We start from the raw sequence: 19,755 nt of genomic DNA, 5'->3' as shown, positions 1-19,755 counted from the left end.
TCTCTCTCTCTCTCTCTCTCTCTCTAGCTCTCTGTCTCTCCTCGCAGCTCCCGCTTCCCGCCTCCCATCTCCCACAACAATCTTTATCTTTCTCCATCCATTTATTTATTACTACTGATATTAGTACTGATATTATTATTAATTAATAATTAATTATCATGGTTATTTATAAGTATTATTAGTAGTATTATTAAATATTTCGTCGCTGATTTACCTACTATTAGTTCGGGGAGTAGAGTCATTGATCTCCATTCCTCCCCTCCCCTTTCCCCTTCCCCACCGACTCAACCAAAACCCCGCATCGTTCTATATTATGACCTTTCGTTCTCTACTACTTAGCTCGCAACCAGTGAGAGAGGGAGAAAATGATGTTGAAGCACGACATAAGTATCGACATAGGTACTCGCGATTCCGTGTACTTTCATGCATTATAATTATAAAAATTCGAGGCGTTTAATAACGTCATTACTCTCGATAACTGAAAAATAAGTTGAACACAATTTGAGAAAAAAAGCAAAATTAACGCAGTACGTGATATTATATCATTATAAGCGCATGGTTACTTAATTCTACCCTTTCTCCCTCTCTCAACTTAAACGTCAAAAAAAAAAAAAAAAAAAAAAAAAAAAAAAAAAAAAAAAAATATTTTATGGAAATTGTAAGAATTCCATTGCGCGATAGCGAGACTTAACTTAAAACAATGTTTTTTATCCCTTCCCTTGCTTTCCTGCTCCCGCGATGTTCATTTGAAAATAAATACTTTGCGACTGCGATAATCGAATAAAAGTATTTCGAGTACGCGTTAATAAATAAAACTATATTGTTATCAATTAAATATAGTGGAATAGTAATAACACATATTTAGACAGGTCGACTTTTAACAATACGTATTATGTTTACTTTTAGTTCATTGCAGTAATACCGTCACACTTTCGAGCGTCCGAAACCACTTTTACCATTATATTACAACCTTTTCTTGATCTTACACAATTTTGTAACAAGTATTTGATAATTCGTCAATTTCGTAATTTTATCTTTTTTTTTTACACTTAAAAGCTCACTAATTAATATTTAATTGTTTTCTCCTTTGTTTGTCTATGTTCCAATAGCATTGTGTAGTTTGAAATCTAACCATTCTAGTATTAGTAGGATCTTCGGATCTTAGTTGCGAGAAGCATGTCGGTTATTAAATAAACTGTATACTCATTATTACCTTAACATCACTATCACTATCATAGTCATTAATAATTAGACTTTTTTTTCTTTACGCCTTTTATTACTATTGTTGTTACGATTGTCAATACTCATTATTTACGATTACGATTACTTTCTCTGAACTCTCACCTTTCTTACACATGAGATTTTAAAAATGCAATATTCAATGAATATTAGATCGTACGTACATATTTATAAAATTGAAATTATCAGGGATCATAGTGGTAAAGACGAAACCGATTAAAAAGCAACTTAAGCGAAGCCACTGATGATAAAGCAAAAGTGAAAAATAAATAAGAATATAAAAACAAAGTAATAATGGGTTAGCAGAAGCTCTAATTTAATCGGCGTTCCTCACTATTTTGTAATTAATGCCATTTAATACTGTTCTCGCTAACTACTACTGCTATTGCTACTGTTATTGTTGTAATAGTCGTTGAAAAAAATTCATTTTTTACCATTATCATTCATAAATGTCATCATACCACGTTATTATAGCTCGACCACCAGCATCATCACTATTATTATCATCATGGTCATTATGCTCATCACTATCATCGTCGTCGTCATCGTCGTCGTCATTAGCGTAGAGTCGGTAGAAGCGAATTGAAATAAAAACAAACTTGGGTGTGAGAAAGGGAGAAAGAGAAAAAATACAAATAATAATAAATAAATAATAAATAATAAATAATAAATATTAATAATAATAATAATAATAATAATAATAATAATAATAATAATAATAATAATAGTAAGTAATAGTAAGTAATAATAATAACAATAATGCAAAAAGCCAATAAGGTGAAATGAAATTTTAATAATATACACACACGAAGGGTCGATATCAGTGCTCGTAGCTGACGTCCCGTGCGAATTATGATGCGCGCAAGGTGCGATGTGTGCGTGTGTGTGTGTATGTGCGCGCGCGCGCGCGCGCGCGTATGCGTGTGTGTGGCGTGTGAACGGTACTCGACGTAAATAACAATAATAATGGGATGTTTTTACCCTTTTTATTTGACAAGTTCAATGACGACTCGAGTCTTTGTGTCGAGAGCCGTCGACGTATACGTATGCACATACATACATCTTCTGTAAATAGATGTATATATATATATATATATATATATATATATATATATATATATATATATGTATATATTTATTTATACAGATTGTGTACGTGTGTGTGCGCGCGCGTGTGCGTGTACGTGCGCGCGTGCGTGGGCGCGTGTGTGTGTATGTATATATGTATGTATGTATATATTTATAAATATAAAGTGCATGCATTTTTCTGTATATTTTCGACTCTTCCGTAATCTAGCTTCCGAAAGCAATAATCAATAGTAGTAATAATTAGTAGATAACTAGAGAAAAAGAAAACAATGGAGAGATAAAAAAAAATGGCAGTTTTTAAGGCAATGATAAGTACGGATATGGCTGGCAGGAGATCATTTTGTAGAAGAATCGAATGTCGAGTTGCGCGCATGTATGTAGCCTCCTGTGTATGTATGGATGGAGATATGACTCACTCACAAGCAAGTCAAAGTCAAGTCAAAGCAATCACTCACTAACACCGATACGAAAAAACGTAATTTAGTTTAGTCGACATGCCTAGAGAAATTGCCAATAAAGTAGTTTAAAAACTTGTAGCTAACATGTTTGTGTATTTTCCTCGTATCTGTCACTTATTACCTCTCATACTTTATTATTATTATTATTAAAAAAATCACCCCGATCCCTCTTCCACGATCCCTCTTGTCACATTATTTAAATGCCAAAGTAATATTTATTGTGTTGGTCTGTGTGTTTGCGATATTTACATCTTTTTTTTTTACATATTGTCTTCAAAATTACTATTTTTATTACTTTTTTACTTATTTTATTATTATTTTTTTTTTTTTTTAATTTTTTTTTTTTATTTTTATAAAAGTTTTATTATTTGTTATAAATTGGAAATGGACAGGAAAGCTACGTCAAAGAAGTCATCGTCAGCAGCCTTGAGATGTGAAAACTTAAATCCAGACAAGGTAAGGATATATAAAAGTACGACAGTAGATTTTTTGCTAGAAATGTTGAAACTATAGTACAAGTCGTTTAGTTTCTTAGTTAATCGTATCTGCATAATCGCGCTTTTTAAATCAAAGGACACGAGATATATTTTTCATAGAAGTGGTTTTAGACAATTTGCAAGTGTGACACATCTGACATTAGACATTTGCTTTCCAATACCTAATGTTGCATACATCATATAAATAATATAAATAAATGTCAAGGGTGTCGAATTAATACTTGCGATAATCTATGATATTCTACACGTACGTAAAGTACATCATTTAGAAGAGTTATTGCTGTTATTTTTGTCATTAAAAGCTAATTTATTTCTATATGCGTGAAAATGGAAAGAATCTATTTTCCAATTCCAGATTGATTATTAACGAGCACAGAAATTTTTTGAACTACAATGTTTCGCTCAAATTTATGAAAGAAAAGAGATTAATGAGACTCTAGTAGCTTTATTAAAAAGATTTTTGCTTGTGTACTCGCTTGCTTGCTTGCTTGCTTGTATACTTATTTATTCCATATATTTGACTCATAGCAATATTTATGTAAATTTTACTAATCTTTTTCTTAGAAATTCTTTGTCTTTTGGTATGTAAAAGAGAAAAAAAAAAACATAAATATACATGCCCAAGTATTTCGTTATTCTACTTTCTCATTCATTCTTTTCTTTCTTCCTGATTCGAGCAATGTCAAATAATTCGTCATTCTTCAATATGTTGAAACTTTTCCGGGATAACATTAACGACAATGAAAGAATAAAAATGAAGCTTAACTTTTCTAAAAGAAGATTAAACAAAAAACATTAAAAAAGTATAAATAATAATGCGATGAATTTACAAAAGGACTAATAATAATACAAATAAATAAAACGGATTGTTATTAATTAAAAGGGGTAATTAAAAGTTGCTCGATAAAGAGAGGCCTTTTTCTCGCGTAAGCGTATATTTAGAAACTCTTTTACTTTTATATGTGTAAAAGTTTAAAAGAGACGGGCATTTTATGTGTGATCACAAATTTCATTTTCGGAGAGCAAGATAAGAACAGAAAAATATAATAAATGACGAGATTGAAATTACATTATAACACGACTGTTTAAAATAAAGTTGAAGTAGGAACGAGTCGCGAAGAAAATTTCATATTCAAAAACAAAAAATAAATACAAAATCTTTATAATAGGCATGAGGGGACGGATTTGAGAGTTTAACGCAAGCGTTTAAAAAAAAAAAATCTGTTTTCTTTATATCGTAAGGGACCCACGCGTATCGTACAATTTTTTGAAGCCGACGTAACGTTTCGTTGTAAAATGTAATTTAAAAAACCGGCATCACGTTCTTCCAAACAAATATAAGTACGATATATAGGTGTATAAAAATATATGTGTGTGTACACGCGCGCGCGCGCATGCGTGTATGTACATTTATATATATATATATATGTGTGTGTGTGTGTGTGCGCGTGCGTGCGTGTGTGTATATATATATATATATATATATATATATATATATATATATGCAAAAACACATGGTCAGAAATACAATTTAAAATGCGTACCGATTTATTATCAAAATATTATGAAAAAGTAAATATTTAAATAAAACGTGGTTGGTTTTTAATACCGACTAGTATTCTTATTGCATATATTATTACTACGAAATAAGCAATAACGTTTGTATGTGTGTATATATATATATATATATATATACACACACATAATTCTAACGGTTAAATTTGCGTGAATAATCGATTTCCCGCAAATGTAAATGGAATAAAAGAGAAAAAAAGAAATATCAGATAAATACCGAGAAAGGGAGTCCAAGCTTTCTCAAGATGTTGCGAAGTTAGGAAAATGGAGTAATTTAAATGTGCACGACGACACGCAAACACAACAAGATAACAATGATCATGGAAATTAATTTTATAAAATTCTCTTTGAATCGCTCGCCGTTATGTGCAGGACTTTCAGCTGAACTCCACTGGGAATGGAAGCAGGAAAAACTTTGGCGAACCGTTTCTTATTAATGCGTGTATATATGCGTACATGTATGATAATTATATATGCGCGTGGGTGTGTTTTGTTGTGGGCGATACAACTTACCTCCAATATGATTATTGAATGCGAAACTGTAGTGACATTTAGCGTTTCGGTACACGAGTTTTTTCGGATCAATTATCTTTCACGATGCGACTATTTATACATAGTGCGCGCCTTTGATTATGACAATAAATTGACCGAATGTAGGAGGTGCAGTTTTCAAGCATGATTGACAAAGAAAGCAAATAATAAAACTTTAGAGTCGCGTGAAACGATTGTGGACCCGGAGCTTTTTCAATCGTAAGCCGCGGCTTAATAAAGTTTTCATATCCCAGTATTCACTTTGTTCGTATGTTTCAAATTCAACGCATACATGAACAGTTTCATTTTGAAAAAGTCATTCGAGTGCGAGTGTGTACAGTAAAAAAGATTATAATTACCTATGCGGTAGATTCGTCACCCCGAGTTCAAGTGATTTATCATTGTGCACTTACCTTTCAAACTTCTTAACATAAGCTATTGTGAGTAATAGATTATATAAAATAAAATATTTTTTAATTTAATTTAATTTTTTAAGTGAAATGTAATTTGTTGTATGCTCATGTAATTATTATCCAAATTTTGTCTTACGTATAAAAAGGATCATTAGAAATTTTATATAAATAAAGTTTTATTTATAAGATAACAAAAGAAGAACCGTAAGACTGACAGAATTTGAATAATACTGTTAAGATGACTAAAAACCTGTTTAAATTCTTGGAATTACGAATGTCGAAACTTGGAAAATCTTACGCTTACACAGGAAGAAGAAACGCCTTACTGTGTAGGTACAAGATGAAATGAATATTTTCGCAAAACTTAGGAAGCGATTTATTGTACGGACGAGGAATCCAACTACACTGGACTTTAACTGCGTCTGTCTATAATATGCATACGTAATGTGCATTGTTCTATCACATGCGGCCCTTCCTGAAAGCAGATCCCTTTTCTCGGCTTAGCAATAATAATTATGACGAGAGAAATTTATTAACAACAAGTCTAGTCCTCCCCTTCCTAATCGGCAAATCGAGTTGTTTGAACTCGTTAGTAGACAGAAAGAGAGGAGAAAGAGAGAGAGAGAGAGAGAGAGAGAGAGAGAGAGAGAGATAGTATAAATAAGAGATAAACAGATAGAGTAAGAGAGGAAAAAAGTGGTAGAGAGAGAAAGAAAGTCGTATTATTGCTGTAGAAAAACTTGGAATCAAAATGCCACTTGGAGAAACGCTAGTGAAAAATGCAAATTACGTTTGTAATCTAATTTATCAATAATCTCGGCCATTGACTAGAAATTAACTTTCCATTATGTTATGCACTACACTTTCCTTTCTTAAAATAAGATTTATTATCGATATTATTTTACAGAATGGTTACCTTATCGATTTCTTTCATACGGATTAATTTCATAGTTTAAGAGCGAATTTGATTTAATAAGATTTATTGCTTTTAAGTAAGTAGCTGAAAAGTAGTGAAAAGTCTAGTTCCAGAGCACTAAAAGTGTGACTTTCTCTCCCCTTCTATTACTTTCTCTCGCTCACAAATACACACACACACACACGCGCGCGCGTAGTCTCTCTCTCTCTCTCTCTCTCTCTTTTCATTCGCGTAATTCTGTATCTTGGGCCGTTAGCGCCATATACGACGTCTGTACATACAAACTCTTGAATGCGACAATGGGAGGGAAAACATGATCTAGTCTTCGCCGGTTATCAAGAGAAAGAGAGAGAAAGAGAGAGAGAGAGAGAGAGAGAGAGAGATAGAGCGTGGGAGCGAAAGGTGAAAATAAAGAGCGGAGAATCAGCGAGAGGGAGGAAAAGGAAAACACGCGTGTATTCCCTTTTATTCCCGCTGGATCGCCACTTGCATGTTGCTACGGATTACGGAGCTCGTGTGTGTACCAGTGGCCATTTGTTCCTGACCACTGGCTAATGTCTACAATGTAAATATTATATTATATTGCAGTTATATAACATATGTATACATTTAAGAGCAATACGTACTCATACATGTATATTTTTTCAATCTCATTCCAATTCGCGGCCGTTCGCGAGCTCATTATTCGGCGGCATTACCGGCGTTAATGCGCGAGCGATCATTGTGGATAAGTTACTGCGAGTGATCAATTTTTTTGTACAAATGACGAGGGACAAGAGATATCGCGAGGCGCCTCGATCGCCGTCGATCGCCGTCGATCGACAATGGATTACAATGAAAAATAATAACAAGACTTTCGAGTCGTAATGGGCAAACAAACACGTAGAGTTGGATTCGCGATGTGATAAGCGTGAATCATATAAACGATGTATTATACAACATATCAATAAAAGTCTGGTTAATTGCGCGACTTTACAAATAAAAGGTATTAAATGACGAGTTGAGGAGATTACAGATTACAGATGAAAGAGACGACGAGTTATCGCGTCGCCATTAGGTTCTTTATAATAGCTAGGAGATCAATGATGTTTCCGCTCGTGTCCTTTTATTTGTAACTATTTAATTTAATATAGTCTATTTATCTTATCTTATTTATTTATTTATTTATTTATATATATATATATATATATATATATATACATGTAAAGATAGCCTCTTATTCATGGTATTTATTAGCGATGAGAATGAGAAATAAATACATCATTGCAAGAAAACGATGCGATTGTATTGTCGAAAAGAATGTTTATATACGATAACGATTAAGTTAATGATCTATACCAAACAGTCAACAAGTGATTTTACGTTGGTGGGAAGAGTTAAAGGATCTCAGCCTTATAAAGTGACATTAGATGTTGAGTAGTTAGAAACTTGTATGCGTCTTTATATAGTAAATACGCAGTATTCATTTTCGTTATCATTTTAATATTATCGTTAGTGTCATACAACGAGCGCCTTAAAATATGCAAAAATTTTAACTCTGCAGTTTATCAATTATGGATCTAACAATTACTGAAAAAGGAACAAAAACAAAAAAAAACAAAACAAAAAAAACAAAAAAATATATGAATAAATACAACTGATGGATCAATAATGATAATTATATATGACAACCTTAAGACCAATTAGAATACCTAGTAAAGACGATGATATAAGGGTATTTATTTGATTTATTATTATTATTATTTTTTTTTTATTATCGATAATTAATAAATTATATGGAATTGTAACGTTGATAGGCCAGTCACTATATACTTATTAAAATTTAATTAAGACAAGTAATCATAATATACATCCAATTTTCGTATCCACATTCTTCCACTACTTTTCATTTTAGTTATTAGTGATCAATTACCTTATTTTAGATGTGAATTACCTCATTATAAACGTAATAATACATGTCCCTATAGAATAAGTAAAAATACCTTTACATTTAAATACTTAGATCAATTTGTTGTCTTATTACATATGTCTCTCAGTAGTATAAATAAACAGAGTTTTTATTCCTTGATAATAAATATAAAATTATGTAAATTATCATCCTGCTTCTTGAAAGAAACGTATTATTTAATATAATTTTTATAACTTTACATAAAAGTAATTTTATTCGAATAACCTCTGCACGACTTAGTTCCACTTCGAATTAAGATGCATCACTGTTTCATCGACAAGGTATGTATAGATCAATATATTTATATTTAAAATACAATTTTTGAAAACCGAACCTAGTCGTATTTTGTAAAAAGTATCAGATATTTTGAAGTTTCGTTTTTTTTACAAAATAAACGAATTTAGAATATAAAATAATTTGATATAAATTTGAGTAGCTCAATAGGACGGAATTAACATAATTCATTATTTTTAATTTGTTAGATTAGTTTTTTTTTCTTCTTCTATTTCGACGTTTCATGTAATAATATAGATTATACAGGAGGTAAAATCATTAAATTAAATTAAATGATTATTTAAATTTTACTTTAAATATAACTTCATCAATTACGATAATGTTGCTAAGTAGGGATATTTCATTAATTGTTCAAATCATAAAATTGAATATTTTCCAAGATATCGTTTAATCGTGGGATAAAGTAAATACATAAATTTAATATGTATTATATATAAATAAATGAATTAATCATTATGCATATGCTATGTTGCATTGTTGCATTGATATAAATTTTTAATCTATATTAAACATGAATTTTTTTTACTTTCATGACGTACGAAGTATATGTTATATTCCTTTGTTCAGAGTGTAAATTATAGTTTTTAAGTACCAAGTATAGCGTAACATTATTTGAAATAACGATCATTTCATTTGATTGGTAGAATTTTTTATATATATATATATATATATATATATATATTATACTATACTATACTATACTATACTATACTCAGTAAATACTTTTACTTAGTAAAAATTATTTAGAATAATGTTAATCAACTTTTTTTTTTTTAAAGATTATTCTTATTAACAAATTGATTCAAAAGTATGATAGAATAAAACTGTAGCTTATTAGAATAGTTATTTAGTAATAATAAACGGGATATATTCTCCTATTTTCTAACTTCACCAAAATTAATTTTTCCAATTATCATTACGTTTTTTTTGTTTGTTTCTCTTATGAAAATATAGTCTGATATAAATTAAAAATTGTATCTTCTAAGTGTTAACGCACTTTTTCATAAATATGTAAGAATATATTCTATTTTTATATGACTTTATTGCGGTATTGTAAATATATATAATAATAATATTAATAAAATTTAAAATTTATATTATGACAACATTGTTAAGTAATATGTAAGTATTCGTCTCAGGGATCATGTATTTGACTAAAAGATTCTAGTAAATTTGCCGAAAGCTTATAAAATTATACTAGCAAATTATTATAAGCAAATATAGTTTTTATTATAATTTTCTATGTTATTTAATGTTAATTTGAAAATGTGTTTTTATTAATGAGTTAGCATTAAATAATCATTAACTTCTGTATATATTTCTAGGGATTTTAAAGATGATATATAATAAAGAAAGTGCCGATATAATATTAAAATTATAATTAATAATAATAGATAAGCATAAGCTAGTATTTATTTATCAAATATCCATGAATAAAAGTTTGTAATCCATTAGACGATGTATTGTAATGCACAATTATGTACATTTTATACAATTATTACATATTTTTCTAATATTCCAAGGAAGAAATAATTTTAGATTCTAGTTATAATGATGACATTTGAATGAATATTCAACGGCTCATTTCGATAATGCGAATTTTTATTATAAAATTATGCACTGCTGAAATATATCAATTTCCAGCGACTGTTGTTTGTAAAATCAAATACCAACAACTGTCCAATATTTTTCAAGGAATATTACGATATCCAACCGAGGCCCAATACTTCTTGGATCTCTCATTTCAATATTTTGTCAGTGTTATTTGTTTTTAGCTGCTATTTCTTTAAATTTGTAAAATTTGGTTTGTTGTTCTTTTTTTTTTTTTATTTTTTTTTTTAAATTAAACGATGCGTATAGTATGTTTTTACTTTTTATTATATTAAATATAACGAGAAAGCTAAATCAAGTTTGTGATATCAGAAAATCAATATACACACATTGAATGCCAACTTTAATGTGCACTCAAATGTATCATCACATTTCGATATTATGATTATCTGATTCCAAATTTAATTTTAATCCAACTATGTTTTACCATGTAAATTACTCTTGGATATGTACTAACAGTAACAGTGAATTTTTATAAATACAATTTTGCTTTTATTAGTCTTTATAAAAAAAAATTAAAAAAAAAAAAAAAAAAAAATATATATATATATATATATATATATATATATATATATACACATATACAATACATGAACATCAATTTTTAAGCAATAAATAAATTATCTTTCGTTGTGACAAATACAAGAAAGCTTCTGAAAATATATGTAATTATTTATATTTCCAAAAGTGCTCTTTTACGTAATAATTAAATTACATTTGACCGATAAACAAAAGTCTATTATTATTTACAATAACGGCTTGTTGAGCAACACGTTAATTCGCCAATGCAAATAACACGCAATTCTCGAATTATTATTAATTCTTAATCGTGATGCGCAAGATAAGGTTAAAACAACATGACATTGCTCAAGCTGTAGTTTTCGGTTTGTCCGACATTTCAGCGACATTTTCTCTCCTTATGGCTTTTCGATTCGAATAAAAAAAAAAAAAAAAAAAAAAAAAAAAAACGATAATTATTTAATACGTCGCTATCGGCTTTTCATTTACGACCTAAAAAACCAAAAATATTTCACCGCGACGAATGAAGGACGTAAGGTGAGACGAACGATGGTTAAAAGCATTTTTTGATTCCCCCTAAGTAATTAATTTCACAGGGCTATCGATGATAGATATCGTCTCGTCTTTGCCCACCGCCGACCTACCGCCAAACCTCTTGCGTAATCGTGCGATTTTTGCAAGTTTTGGGAAATACGGGACAGGCGTGCGTCAAACGACCTAAGCTAAATATGAAATACGAGAGTAGTAAAGAGGAAAGATAAAAAAATGAAAGACGGAGGCCGCAGCCGATGCCGATGAACGGCGTGTGGCTATTGCAATGGAAAGGATATATGGCGGTGGTATATGGTGATATCGTTGTTGGGGTGTGTGAATGGTGGGATGGATGGATGGATGGGGGCGTGGATAACAAGGGGGCTACGTCTCGTTTGCCCTGTATGACTTTATGTATTTATATAAATATCCCCTGTAGGCATGCGTACTTGCCTTTCCTCTCTCTCTCTCTCTCTCTCTCTCTCTCTCTCTCTGTCTGTCTTTCTACATATCCTCCCTCCTGCCTTTCCCTCCCCCCCCCCTCCCCCATAGACCGTCGATTCGCTTGCGAGAGCGTAGGTAAACACGAGCATTACATAGCGGTGGACCTGCGGGAGCTTACGAGGATTGGGGGTGACGGAAAGGGTTAAAAGAGAGGGAGCACAAACATGCCCTTAGGTCCAAGTGCGACTACATTAGGCGAGCCATAACTTTGCCTGTTGAATTGTTGATTGTAGGGTGTAGGACGAAGCTGGTAAACATTTTTCGAATTTTGCGCGAGCATTTTCATTGCGTACAAGAGCTAGACTGCCGACATCGTTTTTCCCCTCTTAACTACGTTACATTGTCTTCTCTTTGGCAGTTCAATCAGCTAATTATTAATAAAATATCGTTTTTTGCGTACAGCGGGACTGCAATCTTTTTATTAATGTCCTTGACGCGCGAGTTGTCAATTTAACATTAGGAGCGCAATGGATTTGACATTAATCCATCTGTTATTTAAGGGACGTGGTCGGAGGATGTACGAATGTACGAATTGCGCACGAGTTCGATGGTTCGATGGTTATCGAGTTATGTAAAAGGTGCATATAAATAAAGTCACGGAGATCGTGGATGATTAATAAATGAGACTTGAGCAAGGGGGTTCGGGCTTAATTGGTATGCGATATTTTTCAAAGACGATGGCCCGATCAATACTTGTCCGTGCTGGAGTCAGTGGCCATTTTAAAAATCATTCGATCCTGCGACTTATTATTATTATTCTCATAATTGTTTATCTTGACGTGTAATTTGCCCGAATATCCTTGTGAGTGAACTCTAATCGATTTTGCTCTCAAAGTCATAAATTGTCGCGATAATATTAAGACGGATTAAATTGGCAATATGAAATTTGTTATTAAACATTGGCGATTTATCGCGACTGCTAATGCAAAGTAAGTATAATGCCAGTCGTTATGACTGCGCTCGGCAACTTTAGGGCCGATTTACTTTCAATTTTTTTCTTCCTATTATCGAATCAGCCGTTGTACCTTTCCACTCCTTCTTACGCTCCATCTCCAAATGCTAAATTCTAACGCTACGAGTGCTAACGCTGCGTTAGCTATAAACAAAGTATCTCAACAAATGCAGATGATGCGATTATTTATTTATATTTTTCTTTTTCTTTTCTTCTTTTGTTTTGTTTGTTTATTTTTAAATTTTAAACTAGAATCAATTAATCAATTAAAAAGAAAATAAATTAAAACATTAAAGAACACGTAGCTGCCAAGTGTTTGCAATGCCGATCTTTATCTCTGACTTGAAAAAAAGAAAAAGCCAAGGTACATGATGTCATGCGGAAGAAGCGCGCTGCATTATTGTTTATAAAGGCGAGAGAGAGAGAGAGAGAGAGAGAGAGAGAGAGAGAGAGAGAGAGGAAAAAGAGGAAAAGAAACTTGGACAAAGGTCAGTGGTACTGGCAAGGCAAAAGCTGTGCAAATCCGTGATTGCTGGTAAGTAGTACAGGCGCGGATTTATACGACGGCACGCGCGCGCGCGCATACGCGGCGAACACGCACTGGCGCGTGCTTATATTGCATACATGCCAAAGCTTTTCTGGCACTTTCAAATACGCGGAAGTAAGAGAATAAGAAAACTTTGATGTGCACGTCTTTGGGCGCGAGCTAACATGACTCATCGCCATTGCGATTTTGCGGAGAAGTCGTCGAGATCAGCACGCACTTAGGAATAGAAAAGAGTGAAAGAGAGGGGGAGGGGAGAGGCGAGGCAGTCAGTGGTGGAAAAAGAATATATAGTACGATCGCGGTTGAGAAAGAGTCGAGGAGTAAAAGCGGAGGCCAGCCGGTGAAAGTGAAAGTGAGACGGGAATAGGCGCAAGCCAGAGAGTGAGAGAGAGCCTGCGTGCGTGCGTGCGTGCGTACGAGGGAAGAGAGAGAAGGAGAGAAGGTGCGTGTAGGTACGCGATTGTGTTGTATGTATTTGCGGGAGGGCGGTAGGGTGACAGAGGGAGTGAGTGAGCGAGTGAGCGAATGAGTGAGATAGATAGATAGAGAGAGAGAGAGAGAGAGAGAGACTGGGTCGTACCTTGAGCTCGCGGGGACCTAACCTAAAAATAAAGCTCTTACTCGATTCGTACTATTATTGCTGCCACCGCTGCTGCTACTACTGTTGCTGCTACCTTTGCTACTGCTGATATTGCTATTATTACTCTCATTACTGCGATTACTACTTACTGCTGCTATTACTACTACTATCACCATTACGAATACTAGCACTACTACTACTACTATTATTACAACGACAACTACTACTACTATTGCTACTACTACTACTACTACTACTACCACTAATAATAATAATAATTACAATAATAATAATAATAACAATAATAATAATAATAATAATAATAATAATAATAATAATAATACCTCTACCACTACCACTACCACTACTACTCATCTACCACTAGCGCTATCACTACCGCTATCACTACCACCTCCACTTCCACCTCCACCACTACTACCGCTAATACTACTACTATTCTGCTATTACCGCTACAAACACTATTAATACTATTGCCGCTACTAACGGCACTACTACTAAAACGACTATTAAATACTACCACTACCACTACCACTATCGCTATCGCTATCGCTACACTGCACTGTACAACACTTCGTTACTCCGTGCTGGCGGGGGTGTTGGTGCCGCACGCGCGCTCTCATTAATTTTCTCCACCTTGCGAGCAGTCTTTGCTGATATTGTGTGCCTGCGCCCGCCTCCTTGGCGATAAAAAAAAAAACGATAAGTAGCGACGGAGGGCAATCGTGATCGTCGGTGTTGTCGCCAAGGATATGCTGCTCAGGTGTCGTAAATCGTTGTTCCTCGGCGAATGACATAATCGTACGACGGGCACACGACCATGGAGAACCTCGTGCAGCGGGGCGAGACCTGGAGCGGTGAGGCAGGTGCAGCAGGAAAAGAACAGCGCCTCCGAGTAAGAGCGGCTCCAGAGCACCAGCTCCGAGGAGACGTCGGCCCGTCGTAAAAGCTGGAACGAGCTTAGGGGTGTCGTCAGCGATCTGCGCAGGAGAATGTCTGGCATGTCGGCTGGCTCGGTACCGGGTTCCATCACCTTCAGGTCCCTACCAGATGGAAGGTTATTAGCACGGCCAATTTTTTCTATTAACGATGATGTATTTAATTTAACGGAGCCTCATCGGAGCACCAGCACCACCTTCTATAACGTTTAAAAGGACGACACGACACGACACGACACGACACGACACGACATTGCATTGCATTGCATTGCATTTCATTGCATCGCGACCGTCGGCAGGCATTTGCTCGCTTAACCATTGAATTTCAATTCATTTAACATGCAATATTCAATTAGCGTATTATTGTTATTGGAACGAAAATTCATTGCATTTATGAAAAAGTTATGAAAAATTTCTTTTACCACCTGTTGTTTTGCAATGCTCCTTCAATGTTTATCAATCACATTTTCATTTGCACAAATTTGCTCACTACGCATTCAAACTAATATTATCTATTATAAAAATAATGCATTTATGAAATTCGACAAAGGACAGGTAATATGTTACATTGCATTGTTTAATAGTATTGTAAATATGCTGAGCAGCGAAGGTTAATATATAAGAATTAGCTTTTAATTATTATATTGTTTTTCAGGATAAGAATATATTTTCTGAGTACACCGACTAATGGCTGGGAGACCACTCTGTTATACGTAGATGTAGCGCATTCTGATCATATAAATGGTTATCGCTTACAGTGGCAGCCCGTTATCGAAGCTAATTTTCAAAGGTTTGTATTGTCGTTAAAATAAAGTTGTGAAACTGCTTTTATTATGTCTCTGATTGTTTTAGTATTTCCAGTGCCAATCAGTTGTCGAAAGAGGAGCAATTGCTTTGGGAGAGGAAAAGACTAGCGACCTGGGGTATTACCAGTTATGAAATTCATCCGGAAAGTGGAAAGTTAGTTTTCCCAGCTGCGAGTAGCCTTTATCAATGCGTCGATACTGGCTTTATGGTAAATGTAATTAAATTTTTATCGATGCTGAACTTAGAATGGCATTTGGAATGTTCTCTCCTTTGTGTGCGTCTATGGATGAGATGACGAGTTTTTATGTTGAAACGAAAGCAGAGATTGAGAAAGCATAAAGCAATTTTCATCGCATTAGAAACGTGAATGAGCATGAAAACAGGTTATAACGCAACGAAATAGTATATTTCTTACGCAGCTTGGTGCACGCTTACCATTCGATTTCATTTAATTTAACGATTAACCAGTGTGCCTCGCACTCATAGATTTTCATGCTCAATATTCGGATTATAGGGCTTAACAGTGGCATAAAAAAAATCGTCACATAAATTATCAATTATCGAGTCTACGATAGAACGAGCATCCTAAATTTATTTATTTTTCTTTTAGCTTGGGCCTCTCTTCCCATCGGAGCTCAGAATGTCAACGTCCGGTGCTAAACTCTGCCCTCAAATATGTCCTTGGAATAATGCCTTAGTCGCTCATACCTGTGCTGGCGATATACATTTGTCTCACAGTATTACAGGATCCTCGGTAAGATTAACACATGCGAGAAAGGGGGGCAGGAGTTTAGGCGAAGATCCTCTCAGCGCAGGAACTCCGTCCTACGTTATGCAAGAGGAATTTACTCGGTATGCATTTATATGCATTTATACCCATAGACTTTATAACATAATATCCCACCACCCTGACACATACTAACATCTCAATGCATACGACAAATCTAATTCTATTTATTTCAGGTATATTGGCTATTGGTGGCAACCGAAATCCGATGATGGAAAATACAGAATTGTTTACGAAGAAGTAGACGAAAGTGACGTTAAAATATTTTGTTTCCCATCATCGGACAACTCGCACGACGTAGATGAATTTAGATTTCCAAGAGCGGGTACTAATAACGCGAGAAGTAATTTAAAACTAGTGCAATTTAGGGTAACGGAATCTTCACAAATTGTGGATATAGAGACTCTCGAACTGCAGTATCCATTACATATTATGTTTCCCTGGATGGAGTATATGGTCAGGGCTGGGTGGATGCGAGATGGTCGACAGTATGTCATAAAAGTTATTAGTCTTTTGTAACAAAAAAAAAAGAAAAATTTGAATGTTTGTTTTTAACAGTTGTATGTTACTTTATTAGCGTTTGGGTACAGTTGTTAGACAGAAAGCAACAGAGGTTAGAACTTGTGCTATTGTCAGTCGACAATTTCTGCGAACCTCCACCAAATATATACAGCTCGGAAAATCATTTTACGCCATCTTCAGCGAGCGTTCAAGTTATTTATTCGGAAGCAAGCTCGATTTGGATAAACGTAAACGACTTGCTTTATTTTCTCCCATCCGATGACCCAACAGAAGTGAAATTCATTTGGGGTAGCGAAGAAACTAATTATAGACATTTATACGTTATTACGTCAAGTATAGCTGGTATGTTGAAGATGATATAATTGACATAATGAATTGAAATAATAAGATTATGCATTTAATGTACAGGCTCAGGTAATGGAATCGAGGAATCTCTAGATCGAATGGATAGCGTATTTTTACAGCCGCGTATATTGTCGAAGGTAGCTTTAACGCAAGGCGAGTGGGAGGTACTTGGCAGAGAATTGTGGGTTGACGAAGCTAACTCGATTGTTTATTTTATTGGATTAAGGGAAGGGCCTCTCGAGCAGCATGTCTATGCTGTATCTCTTCACCGTCCATTAGAAATTAGATTGCTTACAAGACCAGGATATAGTTACAATAATGTTTACTTTAATAAGGAATGTACGATGATGGTGACTGTTTATAGTTCGATAAAAACATTGCCTGCGTGCCAGGTGAATTTTTATTTTAATTACTCTCTATTAATTTTTATTCGGACATTCGTCATTAACGGACGAAATGTAATTTTCCTTATGTTATTTGACTTTTCAAGGTATTTCGAATATCGCAATCTGACTGGATGGTAGAAAATATTTCGCTTACGCTTGTCGGATACTTACTCGAGCCATCGATACCAGAATCCGAGCTTTTTGCTCCTGAAATTTTTACTTACAAGATTGCATCGGGAGATACCATATACTCAATGATATTTAAACCGCATAATTTTAAAAATGGAACCAAATATCCCACTATATTAAATGTCTACGGAGGGCCCGAAGTACAATTAGTATCTAATACTTTCAAGGTCTGTACAATCGTCGATGACATTTTATCATGATAATTAGCAGAATTTTAACGTATCTCTCATTAACTTCTATCGATACTCGCAATAATATTGATTACTGCTTATACAAACAATTGTTAGAATTAATTTTTGAGTACAGTTTTTTTGGATTTACGTTAATCTGTCATGTGGTGCGTGATATTTTTTTACTATGTAACCAAAGAGCTGAAATTATCAAGTCTTAGCCATTATGGGTCGTGCATTATCGTTGTTCTTCTAACCGATATTCTACATTGTATACGTGATCTTTTAGGGGATGAGACATTTGAGGATGCATATGCTTGCGGCACAAGGCTATTGCGTGGTATTAATCGATTCTCGAGGTTCGCATCACAGGGGCCTGTCATTCGAAAGCCATTTGCAGCGAAAAATGGGTACCGTTGAGTTGAACGATCAAGTCGAGGTTCTCAGGTGGCTTGCTGAAATAACCGGCTATATAGATTTAAATCGTGTTGCCATTCATGGTTGGTCTTATGGAGGATATTTAAGTCTCATGGGTCTAATACAGTATCCCGATGTTTTTAAGGTTTTTCTTTTTATATATCTACATTTCATCATAAAGCAGCGAAATATTCTAATTTAATATTTTGAGAGAAAGCCCTTTATGATTAGAAATGCCTTTCAACCTTTTGTAATTGTAATTCTAAATTGTAGGTCGCCATCGCTGGAGCTCCCGTGACCTCTTGGTATTTTTATGACACGGGTTATACAGAGAGATACATGGATCTACCTCAAAACAATATTCATGGTTACGTTAATGGATCAGTTTTAACCTATGTTAATAAATTTCCCGATGAAGAAAACCGACTACTGATAATTCATGGATTAATAGATGAGAATGTTCATTTTTTTCATACGAGTCAACTGATAAACGTTCTTGTAAAGACCGGCAAACCATACCAGTTGCAAGTCTATCCCAATGAGAGGCACAGTCTCAGAAGTTTAGATGCTAGTAAGCATTACGAAACAACTCTTCTTTCGTTTCTACAAAATTATTTATAAATCCGCTTTAGCTTTACCGAATTATCATTATTATTATTATTAATTATTATTAATTATTATTAATTATTATTAATTATTATTAATTATTATACATATGAGTTTAAGTTTGTAAAATGATGAACAGAAGAAAGTTGTTATATGAAATAATGTAAGCAACATGTTGGTATTTTATGTATATAGAATATGAATGTTAAAACATTCGACTTTTGCGTTCTTTTATCGCGTTGCTATTATCGAAATGAGTAATCGGTAGCTTCTAATCAAAAACGAGATTTTTAAAGACTTAACAGTATTACATACGTAAATGGATATTAAAATGTTTTATGCAGTTTTTATTACAACGCTGCAAAA

General features: G+C 33.8%; 1 protein-coding gene across 1 annotated transcript; it reads left to right on the top strand.

Annotated features, from left to right (window-relative positions):
* Window positions 1-15,042: 15,042 nt before the first annotated feature.
* On the top strand, window positions 15,043-19,420 carry LOC105364364 (dipeptidyl peptidase 9). The gene is made up of 11 exons (XM_011502276.1): window positions 15,043-15,079; window positions 15,123-15,279; window positions 15,816-15,950; window positions 16,013-16,175; window positions 16,578-16,819; window positions 16,931-17,242; window positions 17,332-17,618; window positions 17,685-18,013; window positions 18,112-18,363; window positions 18,656-18,928; window positions 19,057-19,420. Exons 1-11 carry the CDS (start codon window positions 15,043-15,045, stop codon window positions 19,402-19,404), a joined length of 2,535 nt encoding a protein of 844 aa, XP_011500578.1. The 3' UTR covers window positions 19,405-19,420.
* The last annotated feature ends 335 nt before the right edge of the window (window positions 19,421-19,755 follow it).

This window comes from Ceratosolen solmsi, unplaced genomic scaffold, assembly GCF_000503995.2.
Source record: "Ceratosolen solmsi marchali unplaced genomic scaffold, CerSol_1.0 scaffold10, whole genome shotgun sequence".
NCBI lineage: Eukaryota > Metazoa > Arthropoda > Insecta > Hymenoptera > Agaonidae > Ceratosolen > Ceratosolen solmsi.
This window is presented reverse-complemented; position numbering and strand designations above follow the sequence as displayed.